The following is a 20,910-nucleotide window of genomic DNA, read 5'->3' as shown; positions in this document are numbered from 1 at the left end:
CTGCTGTGCCGCCGTCGCAAAGACTGCACTCACTCTGCATTTTGCTGCTCACCTGACCTTTTGCCCGCTGGCTCACTGAGACCAAAGGATCCATGGCAACTGAGGAGGGCGTGGGCTGGGAGGTCTCTGTAACCCATGCCTCCAACCATACATGCGGTGGAGACCTAATGCACCAGCACCCCTAAGGCATCAGTGCGGGGGGACATGCAGGGAGCATACTGCTGATCTGGATTATGATTTTCTCCAGCAGGCTTTTGGGGTATTTTGTCGCTTTCCTAATTATATCGTGTGCACACTTCGTCGACCAGAATCAGACACAAATGCTTGTCTAAAACCGGGAGAGTCTCTACCATGTGTAGAGGCTCAAGCCTTTTATTATAACACATGACAACCGCCCTTCAATGGGCGTGCAACAGATTACATCAGTAACATATAAGATTCTCATTTGTTGGATCATATAGAATCCCCCACCTCTCTGCCCACCCCCTCCAAGTGTTGAGGTGGTATGGACTTTTGTCCTAGCTGAAGTCATCTCCGTGTAGTGATGAATCATTGTTTACCTAGCTTCAGGATGAGAGTGGAAGGGGGCCTAGGTAAACACTCAGTATTGAACACAGGATATACACATAACACTATAGCCCTTAACTCTTAGAGGTCTCTTGTGCAATCCCTATGTACTTAGAGCAAATACATCACCCATCCATGGGCTAGCAAATACCATGATTAGATTGTGTGTGTCCTTTAGACTCCTCAGAGCTTAGAGTCATTACAACAGCAAAATACATTTGGGTTATATTAATCGATAGACATTTTATAAATAATCATCATGTCTATCACACTGCAGCCAGGGGTTTGGTGCGGGTCAATTGTAAAATATGGAAATGCCCCTGGGGTGCGTCTATTATGCCCTGTGCGCCAGTTGACTGGGATACAATACTCGCCGTTTTAGAGCACACCAAAAGTGCAACTTCCTGTGCACAGGCGAATTTTCACTGCATTCCTCGCGGCAATAATCTGACTACAGGGAATGCAGTGACCGCTTTCCATAGTGTTGCTATGAAAAGCACAGCCCCCCTGTCCATGAGCGGAGAAGCATAGCCATTCCCTGCTTGAGGTCACCAAATTACGGCGGAGATCTGCCGCAGGAAACCGCAACGCCCGTGGACAGGCAGCCTAATGTGAGCAGCTCCTCGCAGCGGCGGGCGTGCGGCCCTTAGTTCATATAATGTATGCCAGAAACCAACATACATTATATTAAACAGCTACTGTGGCTCAGAGCTGGCCAGACGAGACCCGTGAAGAAAGCGGCCGGCGCCCCCAAACATCCATCTGGGAAAGCGCATGCAGAGTCTACTGTAGCCAGCGTATGAAACGCTCCAAAATGCTTTTTTTTGTTTTCTGGAGGCCGCCTTTCTTTAGGCTTCTACATTCATTAATCAAACCGATCCCTCCCTGAAAAGGGAATATTTATAGATTATAAAAAAGAGGTTTTTTTTTAATACAATTAATAAAACTCCCTCAATGTCAACTTTGAAGATCTGTATAGAACTTCATGCACCCTCCCGAAAGGTAGGTGTGTGCGACTTACATAACATATGTACCCATTTCCTTGTGTTTGGGGTATACTGGGGTGCAATCATGACTGTAAAAGGAGGAAAAGAAACACTAAAATCTGGACGATTGGTGGGATTTCTCGCCAACAATATGGCCGCTTCTTCTCTGTGCGGCGACGTTATTATTGTATTGCCTTTCCCTATAGTGCGCCCTCTGGCGGCTGACTGTAGAAGCGCTTTGTGAACGACGTCCGTGCGTCGCTGTACGTAGGCTTTACGCAGACTCTACTAGTCGAGCGCCGCTCTTCTCCGACCTTACTAGTCGCTGCTGATCAGCTGGAGCGCATACGGTGCGCCGTTACCACGGAGGATGGGGCAGTAGTCACCGAGGTAGGTGGGCGCCATTGCCGGTTATCTCACCACCCACTCGTCATGGGAACCTTCTATCAGTAAAGCTCTAGGAGTTCTGCAACTCCTATAGACTTTATGTCTGATCTCAGTATCTCTGCTTCATATCAGTGAACGGGTATCTTGTTTGTATTCAGTGACTGCAGTCCTGGGATTCTCCCAGCTGTTCATCAGCGTTGTGTCAGTGAGTAGATGCTTCCATTCACTGACAGCAGATTGTGCCCCACGAGTGTTTATAATGTCTGTAGATCTGAGGGGTCCTACATACAGAACTGATTACTGGAAACAGCAAGCTGCTCCTCAGGTAGCTCCTAATGGCAGAAGCAGAGAACAGCGAGTGCAGCTCTGGAGTATAATACAGGATAAGTAATGTATGTACACAGTGACTCCACCAGCAGAATAGTGAGTGCAGCTCTGGGGTATAATACAGGATGTAACTCGGGGTCAGTACAGGATAAGTAATGTATGTACACAGTGACCCCACCAGGAGAATAGTGAGTTCAGCTCTGGAGTATAATACAGGATAAGTAATGTATGTACACAGTGACCCCACGAGGAGAATAGTGAGTTCAGCTCTGGAGTATAATACAGGATAAGTAATGTATGTACACAGTGACTCCACCAGCAGAATAGTGAGTGCAGCTCTGGAATATAATACAGGATGTCACTCAGGGTCAGTACAGGATAAGTAATGTATGTACACAGTGACTCCACCAGCAGAATAGTGAGTGCAGCTCTGGAGGATAATACAGGATGTAACTCAGGATCAGTACAGGATAAGTAATGTATGTACACAGTGACTCCACCAGCAGAATAGTGAGTGCAGCTCTGGAGTATAATACAGGATATAACTCCGGATCAGTACAGGATAAGTAATGTATGTACACAGTGACTCCACCAGCAGAATAGTGAGTGCAGCTCTGGAGTATAATATATGATGTAACTCAGGAGCAGTACAGGATAAGTAATGTATGTACACAGTGACTCCACCAGCAGAACAGTGAGTGCAGCTCTGGGGTATAATACAGGATGTAACTCAGGATCAGTACAGGATAAGTAATGTATGTACACAGTGACTCCACCAGCAGAATAGTGAGTGCAGCTCTGGAGTATAATACAGGATGGAACTCGGGATCAGTACAGGATAAGTAATGTATGTACATTGTGACTCCACCAGCAGAATAGTGAGTGCAGCTCTGGAGTATAATACAGGATGGATGTAACTCAGGATCAGTACAAGATAAGTAATGTATACAGTGACTCCACCAGCAGAATAGTGAGTGCAGCTCTGGAGTCTAATAAAGGATGTAACTCAGGGTCAGTACAGGATAAGTAATGTATGTACACAGTGACTCCACCAGCAGAATAGAGAGTGCAGCTCTGGAGTATAATACAGGATGTAACTCAGGATCAGTACTGGAAAAGTAATGTATGTACACAGTGACTCCACCAGCAGAATAGTGAGTGCAGCTCTGGAGTATAATACAAGATGTAACTCATGATCAGTACAGGATAAGTATTGTATGTACACAGTGACTCCACCAGCAGAATACTGAGTGCAGCTCTGGGGTATAATACAGGATGTAACTCAGGATCAGTACAGGATAAGTAATGTATGTACACAGTGACTCCACCAGCAGAATACTGAGTGCAGCTCTGGAGTATAATACAGGATGGAACTCAGGATCAGTACAGGATAAGTAATGTATGTACACAGTGACTCCACCAGCAGAACAGTGAGCGCAGCTCTAGGGTATAATACAGGATGTAACTCAGGATCAGTACAGGATAAGTAATGTATGTACACAGTGACTCCACCAGCAGAATAGTGAGTGCAGCTCTGGAATATCATACAGGATGTAACTTAGGATCAGTACAGGATAAGTAATGTATGTACACAGTGACTCCACCAGCAGAATAGTGAGTGCAGCTCTGGAGTATAATACAGGATGGAACTCAGGATCAGTACTGGAAAAGTAATGTATGTACACAGTGACTCCACCAGCAGAATAGTGAGTGCAGCTCTGGAGTATAATACAGGATGGAACTCGGGATCAGTACAGGATAAGTAATGTATGTACATAGTGACACCACCAGCAGAATAGTGAGTGCAGCTCTGGAGTATAATACAGGATGGATGTAACTCAGGATCAGTACAAGATAAGTAATGTATACAGTGACTCCACCAGCAGAATAGTGAGTGCAGCTCTGGAGTATAATACAGGATGGAACTCGGGATCAGTACAGGATAAGTAATGTATGTACACAGTGACTCCACTAGCAGAATAGTGAGTGCAGCTCTGGAGTCTAATAAAGGATGTAACTCAGGGTCAGTACAGGATAAGTAATGTATGTACACAGTGACTCCACCAGCAGAATAGTGAGTGCAGCTCTGGAGTATAATACAGGATAAGTAATGTATGTACACAGTGACTCCACCAGCAGAACAGTGAGTGCAGCTCTGGGGTATAATACAGGATGTAACTCAGGATCAGTACAGGATAAGTAATGTATGTACACAGTGACTCCACCAGCAGAATAGTCAGTGCAGCTCTGGAATATCATACAGGATGTAACTTAGGATCAGTACAGGATAAGTAATGTATGTACACAGTGACTCCACCAGCAGAATAGTGAGTGCAGCTCTGGAGTATAATACAGGATGGAACTCGGGATCAGTACAGGATAAGTAATGTATGTACATAGTGACACCACCAGCAGAATAGTGAGTGCAGCTCTGGAGTATAATACAGGATGGATGTAACTCAGGATCAGTACAAGATAAGTAATGTATACAGTGACTCCACCAGCAGAATAGTGAGTGCAGCTCTGGAGTATAATACAGGATGGAACTCGGGATCAGTACAGGATAAGTAATGTATGTACACAGTGACTCCACTAGCAGAATAGTGAGTGCAGCTCTGGAGTATAATACAGGATAAGTAATGTATGTACACAGTGACTCCACCAGCAGAACAGTGAGTGCAGCTCTGGGGTATAATACAGGATGTAACTCAGGATCAGTACAGGATAAGTAATGTATGTACACAGTGACTCCACCAGCAGAATAGTGAGTACTGCTCTGGAGTATAATACAGGATGTAACTCAGGAGCAGTGCAGGATAAGTAATGTATGTACACAGTGACTCCACCAGCAGAATAGTGAGTGCAGCTCTGGAATATAATATAGGATGTAACTCAGGATCAGTACAGGATAAGTAATGTATGTACACAGTGACCCTACCAGCAGAATAGTGAGTGCAGCTCTGGGGTATAATACAGGATGTAACTTGGGATCAGTACAGGATAAGTAATGTATGTACACAGTGACTCCACCAGCAGAATAGTGAGTGCAGCCCTGGAGTATAATACAGGATGTAACTCAGAATCAGTACAGGATAAGTAATGTATGTATACAGTGACTCCACCAGCAGAATAGTGAGTGCAGCTCTGGAGTATAATACAGGATGTAACTCAGGATCAGTACAGGATAAGTAATATGTACACAGTGACTCCAGCAGCAGAATAGTGAGTACAGCTCTGAGGTATAATACAGGATATAACTCAGGATCAGTACAGGATAAGTAATGTATGTACACAGTGACTCCACCAGCAGAATAGTGAGTACAGCTCTGGAGTATAATACAGGATGGAACTCAGGATCAGTACAGGATAAGTAATGTATGTACACAGTGACTCCACCAGCAGAATAGTGAGTGCAGCTCTGGAGTATAATACAGGATGGAACTCAGGATCAGTACAGGATAAGTAATGTATGTACACAGTGACTCCTCCAGCAGAATAGTGATTGCAGCTCTGGAGTATAATACAGGATTAGAGATGAGCGAGCGTACTCGCAAAAGCACTACTCGCTCGAGTAATTTGCTTTATCCGAGTATCGCTGTGCTCGGGTCTGAAGATTCGGGTGCCGGCACGGAGCGGGGAGCTGCAGGGGAGAGCGGGGAGGAACGGAGGGGAGATCTTTCTCTCCCGCCCGCTCTCCCCTGCTCCCCGCTGCGACTCACCTGTCAGCCGCAGCGGCACCCGAATCTTCAGACCAGAGCACAACGATACTCGGATAAAGCACATTACTCGAGCGAGTAGTGCTTTTCCGAGTACGCTCGCTCATCTCTATACAGGATGTAACTCGGGATCAGTACAGGATAAGTAATATATGTACACAGTGACTCCACCAGCAGAATAGTGAGTGCAGCTCTGGAGTATAATACAGGATGGAACTCAGGAACAGTACAGGATAAGTAATGTATGTACACAGTGACTCCACCAGCAGAATAGTGAGTGCAGCTCTGGAGTATAATACAGGATGGAACTCAGAATCAGTACAGGATAAGTAATGTATGTATACAGTGACTCCAGCAGCAGAATAGTGAGTACAGCTCTGGAGTATAATACAGGATGTAACTTGGGATCAGTACAGGATAAGTAATGTATGTACACAGTGACTCCACCAGCAGAATAGTGAGTGCAGCTCTGGAGCATAATACAGGATGTACCTCAGGATCAGCACAGGATAAGTAATGTACACAGTGATTCCTTCTACCTGTGAGTTGGGGTGATGTTTGTGGTTGTGGCTTATTAGTAACATAAGGGTTTTCTGCTCTCTGTGCTTTATGTTCTTATATTATACATATTCGGTATATATTATCTTCCTTCTCTTCCTCCTCCAGTTTCTGGTTCTTGGCTCATCATCCCCACCAGCAAGATGGCAGCATTGAAGAATTCTCCCTTTGTCGTCACCGTGGAAGTGAACCTTATAGTTGTGGCTCTGACTCTGCTGGGGCTTTGGAGCCGACTCTGGAGTCTCTGTCATCCGCCAGCAGTGGTGTAAGTGTTCACTTCACCCATTATGATGCCCACTCAGGCTTCGGGCATCGCACATTCACAGCAGATTGCTGCCAGGAACATTTGCAAGAAGTGGATGCACTAAAATCAGTGTAATGTGCAGTAGGAGCCTATAGGGGTCACCAACCTGCAGATCTCCAGAAGATTGTGTAGACTAGATGCAACTGTAACAAACCCTCAGCTCTGAGAAATTTGAGGTCAGGGTGGGTTTCAGTCTCTAGATGTAAGCAAAAATGTTCCCATTCACTGACAACAAGCAGAGATTGTGAGGAATTGAAGCACAAGGTGTATTTAAAAAGTTACTTAGTGATGAAAATCCTTTTTTTGGGGTCTAGGGGGCCATTTAATGTTTTTGCGCCGTTTCTCACCCGCAGATTTGACGAGGTTTATTACGGTCAGTTCATCTCTCTGTACATGAAGCGTGTATTCTTCTTGGATGACAGCGGACCCCCGCTAGGACACCTGCTGCTGGCTCTTGGAGGTAAGAAGACCCTCTGAAACAGATGATATGAGTGCAAGTGCTGCACGTGGCCCCATAGCAACCAGCCAGATCACGACCTTCAGATTGTAAGCTCTTGGGCCAGGACCTTCTCTCCTACGTGGTAGAATTAGCCTGTGTGTACATTATGAACATTCCAGTAATCCAGAACCCTGATAATCCAGAGACAAAGATGTCGGATTAGTAGGAAAAGCCGCCTAATAGTTCGGCACTGGTGTATCTGTCCCTTTGGAGCTGAGTGCGTGCGTAGAATCCCAACAGTCTGCCATTTCTGGTCTTTATTGCGTTCTCTTTCTTGCAGGATATCTTGGGGGATTTGATGGTAACTTCATGTGGAACAGGATTGGGGCAGGTAAGTGACGTCCGCGGGGGCAGCGGGCAGTTGGGCATTTCTGTTAGGCCTTGTACACACGGGTGACAAAGTCGCACGATTTTGACGCGTTGCAACAATGCTACAAATCGCATGTTTGAGAAGCCCATGGTCTCCTATGGGTTAATTCATACCTGCAATGTTTTGGAGTGTGTGACATCCCGAAACAAAAACCCCGGGGGTCCGGCGATATGCATGTGACTCGTGAGGTTTTGTAGCCCATGTTTCCCTATGGAGCCTACCTCTCTGTTGCATCGCATGAAAACGCGATTTTCATGCGCTGCAATGTAACTTTGATAGTAGGAAATCCTCTTGTCAAAGCTATAACCTCAGCCCTGGCTGCCGGAAAAAAAATGTAAAAAAGTATACATCACCTTAGAAGCGCTGTCCTCTCCGGCGCGCCTTCTCCACGGCACTTCTCCTTCATCTCTTCTGGCCGCGGTTCAAAAACCCCCGCCTCCTGGAAGCGCTGACTGTGATTGGCTGAGGCTTAGTCAATCACAGCCAGCACTCGATGAACCAATCACAGCCATTTATGGAGCGCTGGCTCTGATTGGCTAAGCATCAGCCAATCGCAGCCAGCGCTCCCAGGCGGCATGGATTTTTCAATCCCTGGCCAGAAGAGATGAAAAACATTGCTGGGGACCCGAGGAGAAGATGCAGAGGAGCCCCAGACAGCGCGTCTAAGGGGATGTATACTTAAAAAAAAAAAATAATAATAAATAATAATAATAATTTCTGTGTACAGAAATCACCTAGATGGAAAATGTCTGGTGATAAATAACGCTACTGTACTAGAAATGTTGGTGTAACTACTGCGACCTGCTCATGGATGCTTTCCTTAAAATGCCAATAAAATGAGTTTTACATATATATAAAAATTCTGCAGCTAGGGCTTTTTTTCGGGGTAGGTCTTGTATTTGGTAGCACTACAAAATCGTGATATCGCTGCGATTTGCTTGCGGCGAAGATCTGTCGCCTGTGTGAACGAGGCCTTATGTGCGTACATGACTCAGATGCTCCCCGGTGTTACTTCATGGTAGTAGATGCTTTATATAAAAAAAATATTGACCCCTCAGCAGTCCGGTGCTATCAGTGATGTGTAGCATCAGGTATGAGGAGAGCATCACACAGGAGACTCCAGTACAGAAACCATCATGTCACCGGGTGTAGAGCCAACAACGGGGTCTGGTGGTGAGATGTTACCACTTGTAGAGCTGACAGCGGGGTCTAGCAGGGGGATGTCACCAGGTGTAGAGCTGACAGCGGGGTCTGGCATGGGGATGTCACCAGGTGTAGAGCTGACAGCGGGGTCTGGCATGGGGATGTCACCAGGTGTAGAGCTGACAGCGGGGTCTGGCATGGGGATGTCACCAGGTGTAGAGCTGACAGCGGGGTCTGGCATGGGGATGTCACCAGGTGTAGAGCTGACAGCGGGGTCTAGCGGGGGGATGTCACCAGGTGTAGAGCTGACAGCGGGGTCTAGCGGGGGGATGTCACCAGGTGTAGAGCCGACAGCGGGGTCTAGCGGGGGGATGTCACCAGGTGTAGAGCCGACAGCGGGGTCTGGCGGGGGGATGTCACCAGGTGTAGAGCCGACAGCGGGGTCTGGCGGGGGGATGTCACCAGGTGTAGAGCCGACAGCGGGGTCTGGCGGGGGGATGTCACCAGGTGTAGAGCCGACAGCGGGGTCTGGCGGGGGGATGTCACCAGGTGTAGAGCTGACAGCGGGGTCTAGCGGGGGGATGTCACCAGGTGTAGAGCTGACAGCGGGGTCTGGCATGGAGATGTCACCACCAATCAGTACGGACATCGCAGCTTCTGGACCTTCCAGAGCCCGCTGTTGGCCATGTTATTGGGGGATGGAGGCCATCCGGTGTGTGCGGTGCCGCCATGTTCAGGGAGACCTCGTAAACTGACAGAACGTGGACAACGAAGCCTTGTAGGAGCTGTGAAGACATCACACACATCGTCTGCCCTCGCTCAGGAGGCCTCACAGGCCATTGGGACATCCATTAGCACCAGAACCCTCCGTAGGGAACTACATGTGAAGGGTTACCATGGACGAGCGTCTGCACACAGCATCACAGTAGTGACTGCACAGCGGCGCCTGCGATGGGGCTTAGAGCGACGGACTGTAAGTGAGTGGAAGCAAGTGTTGTGGATGGCTGAATCACAGTACACTATCTTCAGATCGGATGGCGGCACTTGGGTGTGGTGGTTGCCTGGAGAGTGGTTTCTACGTGACGGCATCGTCCCAACAGTAAGGTTTTGATGAGGTTCTGTTACGGTGGGGGTTGTTAGGGCCATTGGTTATAGTGAAGTTCATCTTCACCACTAATGGGTACAGGGACATCCCATGTCATACGGCACACTGTGGGGAGCAGGACATCTCCAGACTTGAAATCCCTCCAACACCTATGGGAATCTGGTGGGGGGTTACTGCAGTCATGGAGGCCAAAGGCAGTCCAACAACAGATGGAAAATGTAATTAAAAACGAATTTCATCCCCTTCTATGTGCGTCCCAATATTCTGCTGACCAGTTTCCCCGCTGCTGAGGCTGATGTCCATTATTCTCTCCCCTGCAGAGTACAGCAGTAATGTCCCCGTGTGGTCGCTGCGTCTGCTTCCTGCCGTGTCCGGAGGCCTCTGCGTCCCACTTGCCTATCAGATAGTGGTTGAGCTGGGCTGCTCCTCCTGGACCGCAGTTGCCGCTGCACTTCTCATTCTGTTTGGTGAGTTTACCTTCTCCCGTTGATGTAGTTCATGGAGGTCCCGTTGCTGAGACCCCGCTGCTCCCCAGATCTGCAGCGCTCACCCAAGTTCTGGGCCCTTCAGCTATCCTCTATGCTTCCTGCAACTGAAGACGGACAGATAGATGTCCATAGACTTCCATGTGTCAGCCTTCAGCAGCCCACAAGCAGTAAAGGCAGAGGCACAGCACTTGGGTGGGTGATCAGCTGGGGTCTCAGAAGCGGGACCCCCCCCCTATGATCAAACCGTTTGGCATGTCACTCTGATGTCAAACGTGCAGCACCTCTTATTAAAGCGTTTCCCCTCTAAAGATATCTCCCCCTCAGAGTCCTTTTACACGGAGCGCTGAATCGTTGGAACGAGCGAACGATGGCGAGTAGTTTGCTCTATCCCCTCAGTGACGCCGCTGATTTTGGTTCTAAGGATGTGACCATTTTCTGAGATTTTCATCTCACTTTTTAAAAGCCATAACTTGACTCTTCCACTGACGCCGGCGGTTTTTACTTTTTTTTTAAGCCATGGGGAAATTTTGCCAAAAAATTTTTATTTAATTTTTTTTTTTTACTACTTTAAAAAAAATAAAAATTTTTAAATTTTTATTTCCCTGTAGTGGACTTGATCCAGCGATGCGGTGATCACACTGATAATACATTGCAGTACTTCTGTACTGCAGTACATTATCATTTCTCACAGTGATCGCAGGCCATGGCAAACCCTGATGCTGTTGTCTAGCGTCCGGTTGCAGTGGCAACTCATCTTCTCTCTGTAAAGCCTCTACATGCGCTAATCCACATCGATGGTGATATTTATGTCCGGGGGTGGGAAGGGATTAAAATGCCGTCAGTTTACACGCACAGATAACGGTTACATTTTTTCGTCGTTTCCTTGATTGGGGGGGCTCTGCCAATCAATGGGAACGACTGAAGCCTACATAAAATGAGCGATAAGTGAACATATTATGGTTTGCTGTTCGGTCGTTGGCCGTATTTCCACTGAACGATAAACCGTCAAATTTGCGCGATCCAATAATTTTTTGCATCATAATTGTTCAGTGTAAATGGGCCCTCGCCCACAGAGTACGAGATAAAGGTCTGATCTCTGGGATTGGGACCGGAGGACGATGTGCCTCGAATCCCTGCGCACCCTCTACTCCCATCACTTCTATGGGACAGACGGGGCATCGATGCGCTCCGTGTTCTCCCTCCATCCCATAGACAAGAGTGAAGCAACATTTGCGCCGCCGCTCCACTCACGGTATTCAGGTTGTGCTGTTCTTTGGATCGCTGAGGGTCCCAGCAGTCGGACCCCAACCATCAGATATTTATACCCCATCCTATGGAAGCCCCTCAGGCCGCCTTTGGTTGTGGATATTCCGCAATGGGATACCCGCAGTCATTCCACACCAAGAGGAGCCGATTTGGTCACGTTTTCCCGTACAGAAAATTGTGAAATTCTGCCTTTATATTTAAACTCCACAGCATAAAGACATTCTGCAGCATCGGGATCGGCGGCATCTAAAAAAATACTTCTATGGATTTACTGCGGAAATTGTCCACCGCGTGTAACGTCTCCTCCGCGGCGTCTAATAGAAACACTGGAGTTTCTGCAGCAATTCTCCTAGTGGAAATGTCGCAGCAGATTTGGCCCGGTCGGGGCGGCCCTAAGATGTAGCTGGTTTTCGGCTGATTTCACCCCTTTATTTTTATAGTCGCTCCATACACGAAACGCTGGATTTATTTTCCCCAGTAGATTATTTGCAGTAATACTCTTTTGGAGACGAAATACCTGGTGGATTCATCACTGTTCATTTTGTCACAATTTTAGAAAATTCTCTGGTCACGCAGTCTCGCCTGATTCTTCTGGAGTCCATCCTCATATTTTTCATCCTCCTAGCTGTCCTGTCATACCTCAGGTTTAACAGCCATCAGCAAACCAGGTGAGTCTAGTGAGTTGCACGTTACTTATCTTGTATTATACTCCAGAGCTGCACTCACTATTCTGCTGGTGGAGTCACTGTGTACATACATTACTTATCCTGTACTGATCCTCAGTTACAGCGTGTATTATACTCCAGAGCTGCACTCACTATTCTGCTGGTGGAGTCACTGTGTACATACATTACTTATCCTATACTGCTCCTGAGTTACATCCTGTATTATACTCCAGTGCTGCACTCACTATTCTGCTGGTGGAGTCACTGTGTACATACATCACTTATCCTGTACTGCTCCTGAGTTACATCCTGTATTATACCCCAGAGCTGCACTCACTATTCTGCTGGTGGAGGCACTGTATACATACATTACTTATCCTGTACTGATCCTGAGTTACATCCTGTGTTATACTCCAGAGCTGCACTCACTATTCTGCTGCTGGAGTCACTGTATACATACATTACTTATCCTGTACTGCTCCTGAGTTACATCCTATATTATACTGCAGAGCTGCACTCACTATTCTGCTGCTGGAGTCACTGTATACATACATTACTTATCCTGTACTGCTCCTGAGTTACATCCTATATTATACTGCAGAGCTGCACTCACTATTCTACGTCACAGTGATGTGGATTCGGTGCAGTGTACCAGGGCCCATCCCCTCCCCTCCTCCTGTCTGTTTAGTCACTAACTCTGAGTCTTCCTCTGCAGTCCATTCTCTGCCCGCTGGTGGTTGTGGTTGCTCCTGACCGGTGTCTCCTGCTCCTTTGCGGTGGGGTAAGCGGCTCCTTCTCCTCACACCTTATCTCCCGCCTTTACTTCACCTCTCTGATGTTCTCCTCTCATCCTCAGAGTCAAGTACGTCGGTCTCTTCTCCTACCTCCTGATCCTGGCGCTCGCCGGGGTGCACAGCTGGCAGCTGCTCGGGGACCGGAAATTGTCCAATGTACGTATGTGACGTTTCGGCCCTCCCCCTGGTGCATTGTGGGTGGACGGACTCTCAGCACGCTCTCTTAATGTGCAGGTGGTGGTACTTTGTCACTTGGGGGCCCGTGGTTTGGCCCTGCTGCTGCTCCCAGTGCTCCTGTACCTGGGGACCTTCTACATCCACCTGTCAATACTGACGCGGTCCGGACCCCACGACCACATCATGAGCAGCGCGTTCCAGTCCGGTCTGGAGGTAACCCTAACACATAAGACAATCCAAGGGGCTCAAGCAGAAGCCCACGTCCGATGGAGACCCCCAACCGCATCACAGGGGTCTCTGCCTTCATGTAGATAAAACGTAATGGAGTTGTACCAAGAACAACTCTTATAACCTATCCATAAGCTGGATGATAAAAGTCTGATCAGTGGGGGTCTCACAGCTGAGACCCTCACTGATCTCAATAACAGGTCCTGTGTCCCCCTCTTCTCCTCACTATGGGCTCGCTGCCCCCTCCCCCCGCGGTAACTTTAAGACAGAATGGTGTGGCGGTCGCACAAGCTCAGCACCGCTGCCTTCATTTCAACGGAGCAGCATTGCACATGGGCGACCGCTGCTGCATTCAGTCTGATGCCACTGCAGGGGGTGCAATTAGCCTGTAGTGAGGAGGAGGGGGACACAGGACCCCCCTTGGGATCATTGGGGCATCCTGTGGATAGGTGATAAAAGCTCTTCTTGGTACAACCCATTTTATTAGTGTTTAGTAAAAACTTTGCAGCTTCCTAATAGTTTTAGGTTTTTAATATCTCTGCTTTCCGTCGGTGAATAGAACAGGCCTCTTGTCTGCTCATGTACCTCTACAAGAGGTCCTGAAGCATTGACGACCTCTTTCTTGTCAGGGCGGCTTGTCCCGCATCACCCAGGGGCAGCCGCTGGAGGTGGCATTTGGATCACAGATCACACTCCGGAACACGCTGGGTAAACCAGTGCCCTGCTGGCTGCACTCACACAAGAGCACCTACCCGATCATGTGAGTGCACCTTGCAATGTCGGGAGGAGGGGTAGGATATTCTACTTAAAGGGGCGCTCCAGTCCTTACATCTTCAGTTCTCGCCCTGCAGGTATGAGGGGGGACGTGGGAGCTCGCACCAGCAGCAAGTCACCTGTTATCCCTACAAGGACGTCAACAACTGGTGGATCGTGAAGGACCCGACGCGGTAATCGCAGGATACGGTCTGTGTGTGGCGCTTCCTTGAGATGCGAGAGGAAACTATTGTGTTGTTGCTTATTCAGGCAGGACATGGTTGTCGGCTCCCCACCGCGGCCCGTGAAACACGGAGACACCATACAGCTGCTGCATGGGATAACGGCACGCTTCCTTAACACGTATGTGTCCCTTCATGTATGTGTCGTGTTAGACCTGGACGTTAGCCGCATGCTGGCTGCTCGGTGATCGTGTTATCCGCATTTCCTTCCCCCGCAGACATGACGTCGCCGCTCCCTTTTCACCCTACGCCCAAGAAATCTCCTGTTACATTGACTATAACATCTCTATGCCGGCACAGACCTTATGGAAGGTGGTGAGTGTCAGCTTCTGAGACAAGGGGGAGATCACTGCTTAGGGGTATGTTCAAGCGCTAGCGGAAAAATCCACAGCTGATTGCAGCCTGCAACACCACCCCTCTCCCCTCGGAATACTGAGCCCTCACTGCCGCGCACATCCTGCAACCGCTACTGAGCCCGCCGCTGGGCAGGTGACGCCAGGTGAGCCGTGTGCATTGCAATTAGGGCTCAGTATTCCGAGGGGAGGGGAGAGGAGAGGCGTTGCAGGCTGCAATCCGCTGTGGATCTGCAGTTGAAACGGAGTCAAAATTTTCACCAATGGTTCAGATTTTGCCGTGGAGCTTTCCGCTGCGGAAAATCTGCAGCATTTCCACTACGTGTCCCTAGGACTGTTCCCATGTATCAGTCAATGTTTGCCGTCCAGTTAGGAGAGGCCTGATCCACTGTAACGAGCCGTGCACCCATAACGGCATAGCAGGTTTCCATTCACTGATCGCAAACAGAGCTCTTGCCACAGTTGGGTTACTGCCAACTTCACAAAAAAAACTTTTCACCTCTTCTTTCCAGGAGATCGTAAATCGGGAGTCTGATAGAGACACATGGAAGACCATCCTGTCTGAGGTGAAGCTGCTTCATGTGAACACATCATCTGCACTGAAGGTAAGAGCGTTGAAAGCTATTGTTCCCTGTTACCAGCCATATCATGCTGCAGTTGCTGTCGGTATTGAATATGATTACAGTAACTTGCTTGATGAGGACAGTGATGGAATAGCGAGGGATGAGCTGGTGTGGAATTACTCACACGTTGCAGTCATGTCACGGTTTTTGCTGCACTTTTCTAAAATTGTGCAAAGCTGCGGAGATTTTGAAAAGTTGCAGATAAAACCGCAACGTGTGAATAAGCACTTAATGGAGACAAATAAAATCCGCCTTGGCACCGATGAGGCTTGAGGAACTCGCTGGTGACTTGCATTATCTGCCGCAGCTCAGTGGCTCTACATTACCAAACTGGGGCTTCCGGCAACTGGAGGTTGTGGGTGACAAGATGGCGAAAGCTTCTCATCCGAGCCTGGTGTGGAACGTGGAGGAGCATCGCTACGGCAGGAGTGAGTGCATAGCAGGGCGCAACCTCCTAATCTGCTCCAATCAGGGACATCATGAATATCTGCGCTTCTTATAGGCCGGGAGCAGGCGGAGAGGGAAGAGGAGCTGCAGGCGCCGGCACAGATGGACGTCGGGAGGAACCTCAGCTTCATGGCTCGATTCTGGGAGCTGCAGGTAGATCGCTAATATGTGATTCATGGCAGTGCTGCATGCAGGAGCGCGGGGGGCACAGGCCGAGCGCTGGTTCATGCACCCTCTTCCATCTAGTCCTTGCTTTCTCTGTCCCTATAGTGGAAGTTGTTGACCATGCGGAGTGAGAGTCCGGAGCACAAGTACTGCTCGTCCCCCCTGGACTGGATCACGCTGGATACCAGCATTGCTTACTGGCTCCACCCTAGGACTACGGTAAGTGGACTCAGACGGCTCTATTGACGTAGTAATAGGGGTTGCAATTGTGACTTGGCCCTTAAGGTCCCCTGCGCCACAATAACACCTACCGCTGCTTCCGTTTCCAATCTCTTAAGCAGAAGGTACTTTTCATTTCCACTTGCCCAAGCACACATTGCATACACAGCGCTTCACACCGTGTAACAGCAGCCCAGCCATGATTGGGGTGTAAGAGCACAGGGGTCACAGTTAGGCCTTAACGACACAGAAGGGATCACTATTAGAAAGTGATGGCATAGAAGTAGCCAGTAGTAGATTGTGGCATTTAAATGCCGCTGTCAAAATTGACAGCATTTAAAGGGTTAATAGCTGTGATCAGTGTCAGCTGTCAGAGACAGCCGCCACACACTGTGTATGGAGCAGGGTCAGCTGCCAATCCCAATCCATACAAACCCTGCACCCGGAGGGCGTACACACTTTAAGCCGGGTTCACACGGCCACGAATCTTTGTGGCATGGCCTATCTTTGGGTGTGCCATTGCATCGCCGATTCTTTTCAATAGGGCTGGCCAAGCATTGCATCACGTGCTAGATGCATGCGGGTGTGATGCGAGGTTTCCCATTGAAAACGCTCTGCAAACCTCTGCCGCAGCTGATACAAAACTGCCTTACATCCACGGCACAATAGCATGCTGGCGGGCGCGATATCTGGGCATGTTTCACGGCCCGTAAAGCACTCGCCTGCGTGACATTAGCTTTAAGCTCTGAGGTTAAGCTTTTAACACTCTAGCACTGTCCCTCGCAGTTGGCGCTGCATCGGTCGGCCACGTAAGAGACCCAGTCATCCAGCTGAATGACTTAGATCAAAGCCGGCAGCCATGAAGAGTAGGGATGGGGCCCAAGCTGAACTTATTCTACCTAGGCCAATGGGCTTTTAGCTGCGCCCCTGACTTATTTGTCTTATTAAAGGGACCTTATCATTGCCCATGAAGCTCATAGGACAGGAGGCACTGCGTATTGAATGGTCGCTGTCCTGCAAAGCTTCCAGCTCCTGTGCAGCATATGGAGGAATAACCAAAGTCCGGGCACCTTGTTTTTTCCTGTTACACCCGAGTGGCTGCGGATGGCAATACAGTGATTGGATGGTCTGACTTTTCATGGATTTTAGTGTGGTACGATTGGATGCCACACACTTGCTGGGTCTCTGAGTTTGCTTTCCCCTACCCATTTGGCACCTTTGGGCATTTTTTCTTATTCCGCTCGTCTTGTGTACAGCAGCTCCTGCGCGCTCGTAATGACAGGACGAGCTCTCTGTGTCAGGCTGCTCTCACGTGTTAAAATGCACCATTTTTTAACGCACCCCCTCATTACAACGGGTGGAGATGTAAAAAGCGCTAAATGTACTAAAATAGAGCAGACAGCGCTCAAACGCGTTCTACTGTATAAAGGGGTGTGTGGCCTTGTGCGCAGAAGTAGTCCGCGGTCTACATGATGCCGGGTGAATATGAGTGACCTCAGCAGGCCAGCTCCTAGGAACCCCTAACTTTTGTTGATGTGGCTCTTAAAGATTCTGTTACCAGCGCTGCCCTTCGGTCTTGGGGAAGACCTTGTATTACCTGCTTCTATCCTTTCTCCTTGTTCTGCCTCTGATCTGCTTGCTCCTGGGGTCTCTCTGCAGATGGTTGTGGGGATTCCTACGACGCATTCTCCAAGTTGTACAGTTTCTTTAAATCCAGCCCCCCATGCAGTAAAACCACAAGCTTATATACACCTCTCCTGTCTCCCGTCGCTCCCGGTCTCCCTTCTGATGTCACATTCAGAGGCTGCCGCAGTTGGTTTACAGGACATCACAGGCGCTGCAGCCTATAATAGAGGTCAGTGCTGCAGCGCCTGCGACGGTCTGTAAACTGGGCAGGACTGCAGCCTGGACACAGGCAACCAGCAGAGTGGGAGACGGGAGAGGTAAGTCTATGCTTATTTTACTGCATGGGGGCTGGATTTACAGAAATTGTACAACTCGGGAAAGCTCCTTTAAGGTCCCTTTACTCGGGACGACGGCCGCGCCTGTGACAGTTGTCTTGTGATTGGATACTTTCCTCCATTCGCAGTAAATAAGCAGTCGATGACACATTAAGCGGCTCTCGTTTACATGATCTAACGATCACTTGGTTTTTAGGTGAGCTAAAAATTAAGCAACTCTGACAAATGAGCAATTTGTCTCTCATTGGCCTGATGGTGGAGGCTTGTGTACAGGATGACTAATGCCTGAATTTGGGGTTTCTGGCAATAATTTGGGTGCTAATCATCCTGTGTATAGTTACCTTTTAGACTACCCCATGCACACTGAGCACTGCAGATAGTATTACAGGCCATTCACTTAAATGGGAACTTTGCCTGCAATACTAAGCCTGGCCACTGCATTGAGAATGGTGCTGTCTGCTTCCTACAGAAATCTGCTCAGTGCGGTGGCCTAGACAACAGTTGACTGGTGGAGGTCCTTGGCAATAAACCCCACCAATCCACTATTGTTGACCTAGCCGAAGACTAGACCATCAATAGTTTACAAGTGGACAACCCCTTTCAAGGGATATGCCAAGAAACCTGCTTCCCTGGGTCAGGTCTAGGGCACAGCTGCAGGAGGACGCGGGTTTAAAGCTGTAGAAGGTATCGCCCCTCCGGCCTGTTATTTGCATAACTCGCTGCGGCAGCAGCTTTTTCTAGATTGTTTCTTAAAGGGGGTCTCTGCCATCAAACACCCTCTGGGTCAGAGCTGCACGGCCTTGTAGTGTGTTCGCAGTGGGGGTTGGTTCGACCCCCTGTGCCATGATGGTGGCATTTTGCTGTGGGACCAGTGTAAGTAAGTCATTAGTGGTTTAGGGTTTCGCTTTACGACTTTGCAGCAGTTCTGTGGCTTTTACTACAGTTTTGGTCACTGCAGTAACGGTGCTCCTGTCTCGCTTGTCCCTTCAGGCTCAGATCCAGCTGCTGGGGAACCCTGTGATCTGGTATTCTGCCAACGCCGGTGCGGTCTTCTACATCGTCCTCTTCCTGTACTACCTGCTGCGGCAGCGCCGGCGAGTCTACGACATTCCACAAGGTGCTGGCTGTAATCCGCGGTCTATGGAAGCATGCAGATCGCTGGCATCCTGATCATCGGGAATTCCCTGACCATATGTTGTATCCGCAGACACATGGCAGGCGCTACAGCTCACTGGGACGCTGTGCCTCGGAGGATGGGTGGTGAATTACTTGCCGTTCTTCCTGATGGAGAAGACCCTCTTTCTGTATCACTACCTCCCAGCTCTGACGCTGCAGATCCTGCTGCTGCCTCCGGTGCTGGAACACGTCCACCAGCATGTGATCCGGTGAGTCCCGCGCTCCGATGGGCCCCGGCGCTCCCCCTGGGGTCTGTGCTCATGTCTCTCTCTGTTCCAGGTCCGACGCCCTACGGAACACCTTCTGTGCTCTCCTGCTGGTGTGGATGTCCACTGTCATCCTGACCTTTACTGCACTTTGCCCCCTCACCTACGGCCTGTCGGCCCTGTCACAGCAAGAGTTAAGGAATTTAAGGTGGAAAGACACTTGGGACATTCTTATCAGAAAGTGATGTCTTCAGGTAGATGAGAACCTGCGCTGGTTACACGGAGAAGATGATGAGCTCCTCGGCCTCAAGATGCCACAGAGTCAACTTAAGGGGTTTGAGAATAGCGAACTAGAGGTTAGGAAGATAAAGGGGTCTACTGTGAGGACTGAGGGTCACGCTGGAAACGACCAGCAGGTGGTGCTGTGGCGGGATGGGCTAAAGCCCAGATGAGCACAACAGAGCAGACGGTCTGGCCTCCATGCAGCGAGGGCTGCAGTTAAGTCAGTAGTAGAGAAGTACATGACTCAGCAGGGGGCAGCACTGAGTACAGGAGGAAGCTCCTCCCAGCTGAAGAGAATCTGATATCTGTAGTGTCCCCAAAATAAAAGTATTTAGCCTTATGTAAGGTTTATAGTGTCACTGACTGGTCTGAGGGAGGCATCTTGAAAAAGGTGAAATCTTCCAAGATTTGTTTCCATTCACTGACAGCAAGCATTCTTATTTGCTGAAGCTGCTGATCATATCCATTTGCCAATAGAATATGATCAAGGTGAAATTTGACTAGAATGTTTACCGGCATGGGCAGCAATGAAGTGGTGACGCCTAAGCTGTTATAATGGGGTTAACTGGCTGCTCAGTGGGAGCAAAGGACGCTAATTAGCTGCTAATGGGATAATTAACCCATCAGTACCGAATGCAAAATGAGCGCTCAAAACTGTCAGTTTCTGATGAATTCTGAGCGATCATCTGTGTGTGTGAATGGCGCTTTTCTCCAATTGCTTTCAATGGGGCTGCAGCTGCTGCCACCGCCGGCCTCACTGGGGACAATGGACACTGCGATGCGAGATCACGCAGCAATATGGAATATCCTGCAACTTGTTTCCTGCATCGCACTGGGGTGCCATGCAGGAAAACATCACTCATATATATGATCCCGTTTATAAGAATGGAGGTTATATTTGTG

General features: G+C 48.9%; 1 protein-coding gene across 2 annotated transcripts; it reads left to right on the top strand.

The window, feature by feature from the left end:
- The first annotated feature begins 1,801 nt into the window (after positions 1 to 1,801).
- Positions 1,802 to 20,347, top strand: POMT1 (protein O-mannosyltransferase 1). Of its 2 annotated transcripts, XM_066580194.1 has the most exons (20): positions 1,802 to 1,943; positions 6,650 to 6,806; positions 7,199 to 7,305; positions 7,625 to 7,675; positions 10,283 to 10,429; positions 12,273 to 12,384; positions 13,097 to 13,162; positions 13,238 to 13,331; positions 13,410 to 13,565; positions 14,210 to 14,340; positions 14,432 to 14,527; positions 14,604 to 14,696; positions 14,794 to 14,890; positions 15,441 to 15,533; positions 15,859 to 15,979; positions 16,054 to 16,151; positions 16,269 to 16,382; positions 19,334 to 19,460; positions 19,551 to 19,728; positions 19,799 to 20,347. In XM_066580194.1, the coding sequence occupies exons 2-20, from the start codon at positions 6,685 to 6,687 to the stop codon at positions 19,968 to 19,970; spliced, it is 2,175 nt and encodes a 724-aa protein (XP_066436291.1). In that variant the 5' UTR covers positions 1,802 to 1,943; positions 6,650 to 6,684; the 3' UTR covers positions 19,971 to 20,347. The 2 variants fall into 2 exon arrangements, with proteins under 2 accessions (XP_066436291.1, XP_066436292.1); XM_066580195.1 differs by lacking the exon at positions 13,097 to 13,162.
- Positions 20,348 to 20,910: the final 563 nt, after the last annotated feature.

This window comes from Eleutherodactylus coqui, chromosome 10, assembly GCF_035609145.1.
Source record: "Eleutherodactylus coqui strain aEleCoq1 chromosome 10, aEleCoq1.hap1, whole genome shotgun sequence".
Taxonomy (NCBI): domain Eukaryota; kingdom Metazoa; phylum Chordata; class Amphibia; order Anura; family Eleutherodactylidae; genus Eleutherodactylus; species Eleutherodactylus coqui.
Note: the sequence above shows the minus strand (reverse complement) of the source record. Positions and strands in the feature narration are given on the sequence as shown.

Coding starts and splice junctions, on each gene's coding strand:
- POMT1 (XM_066580194.1), top strand. CDS start 6,685: ATGGCAGCATTGAAGAATTCTCCCTTTGTCGTCACCGTGGAAGTGAAC. Junction 15,534..15,858: donor ACACATCATCTGCACTGAAG/GTAAGAGCGTTG, acceptor TATCTGCCGCAG/CTCAGTGGCTCTACATTACC. Junction 16,152..16,268: donor CTCGATTCTGGGAGCTGCAG/GTAGATCGCTAA, acceptor CTGTCCCTATAG/TGGAAGTTGTTGACCATGCG.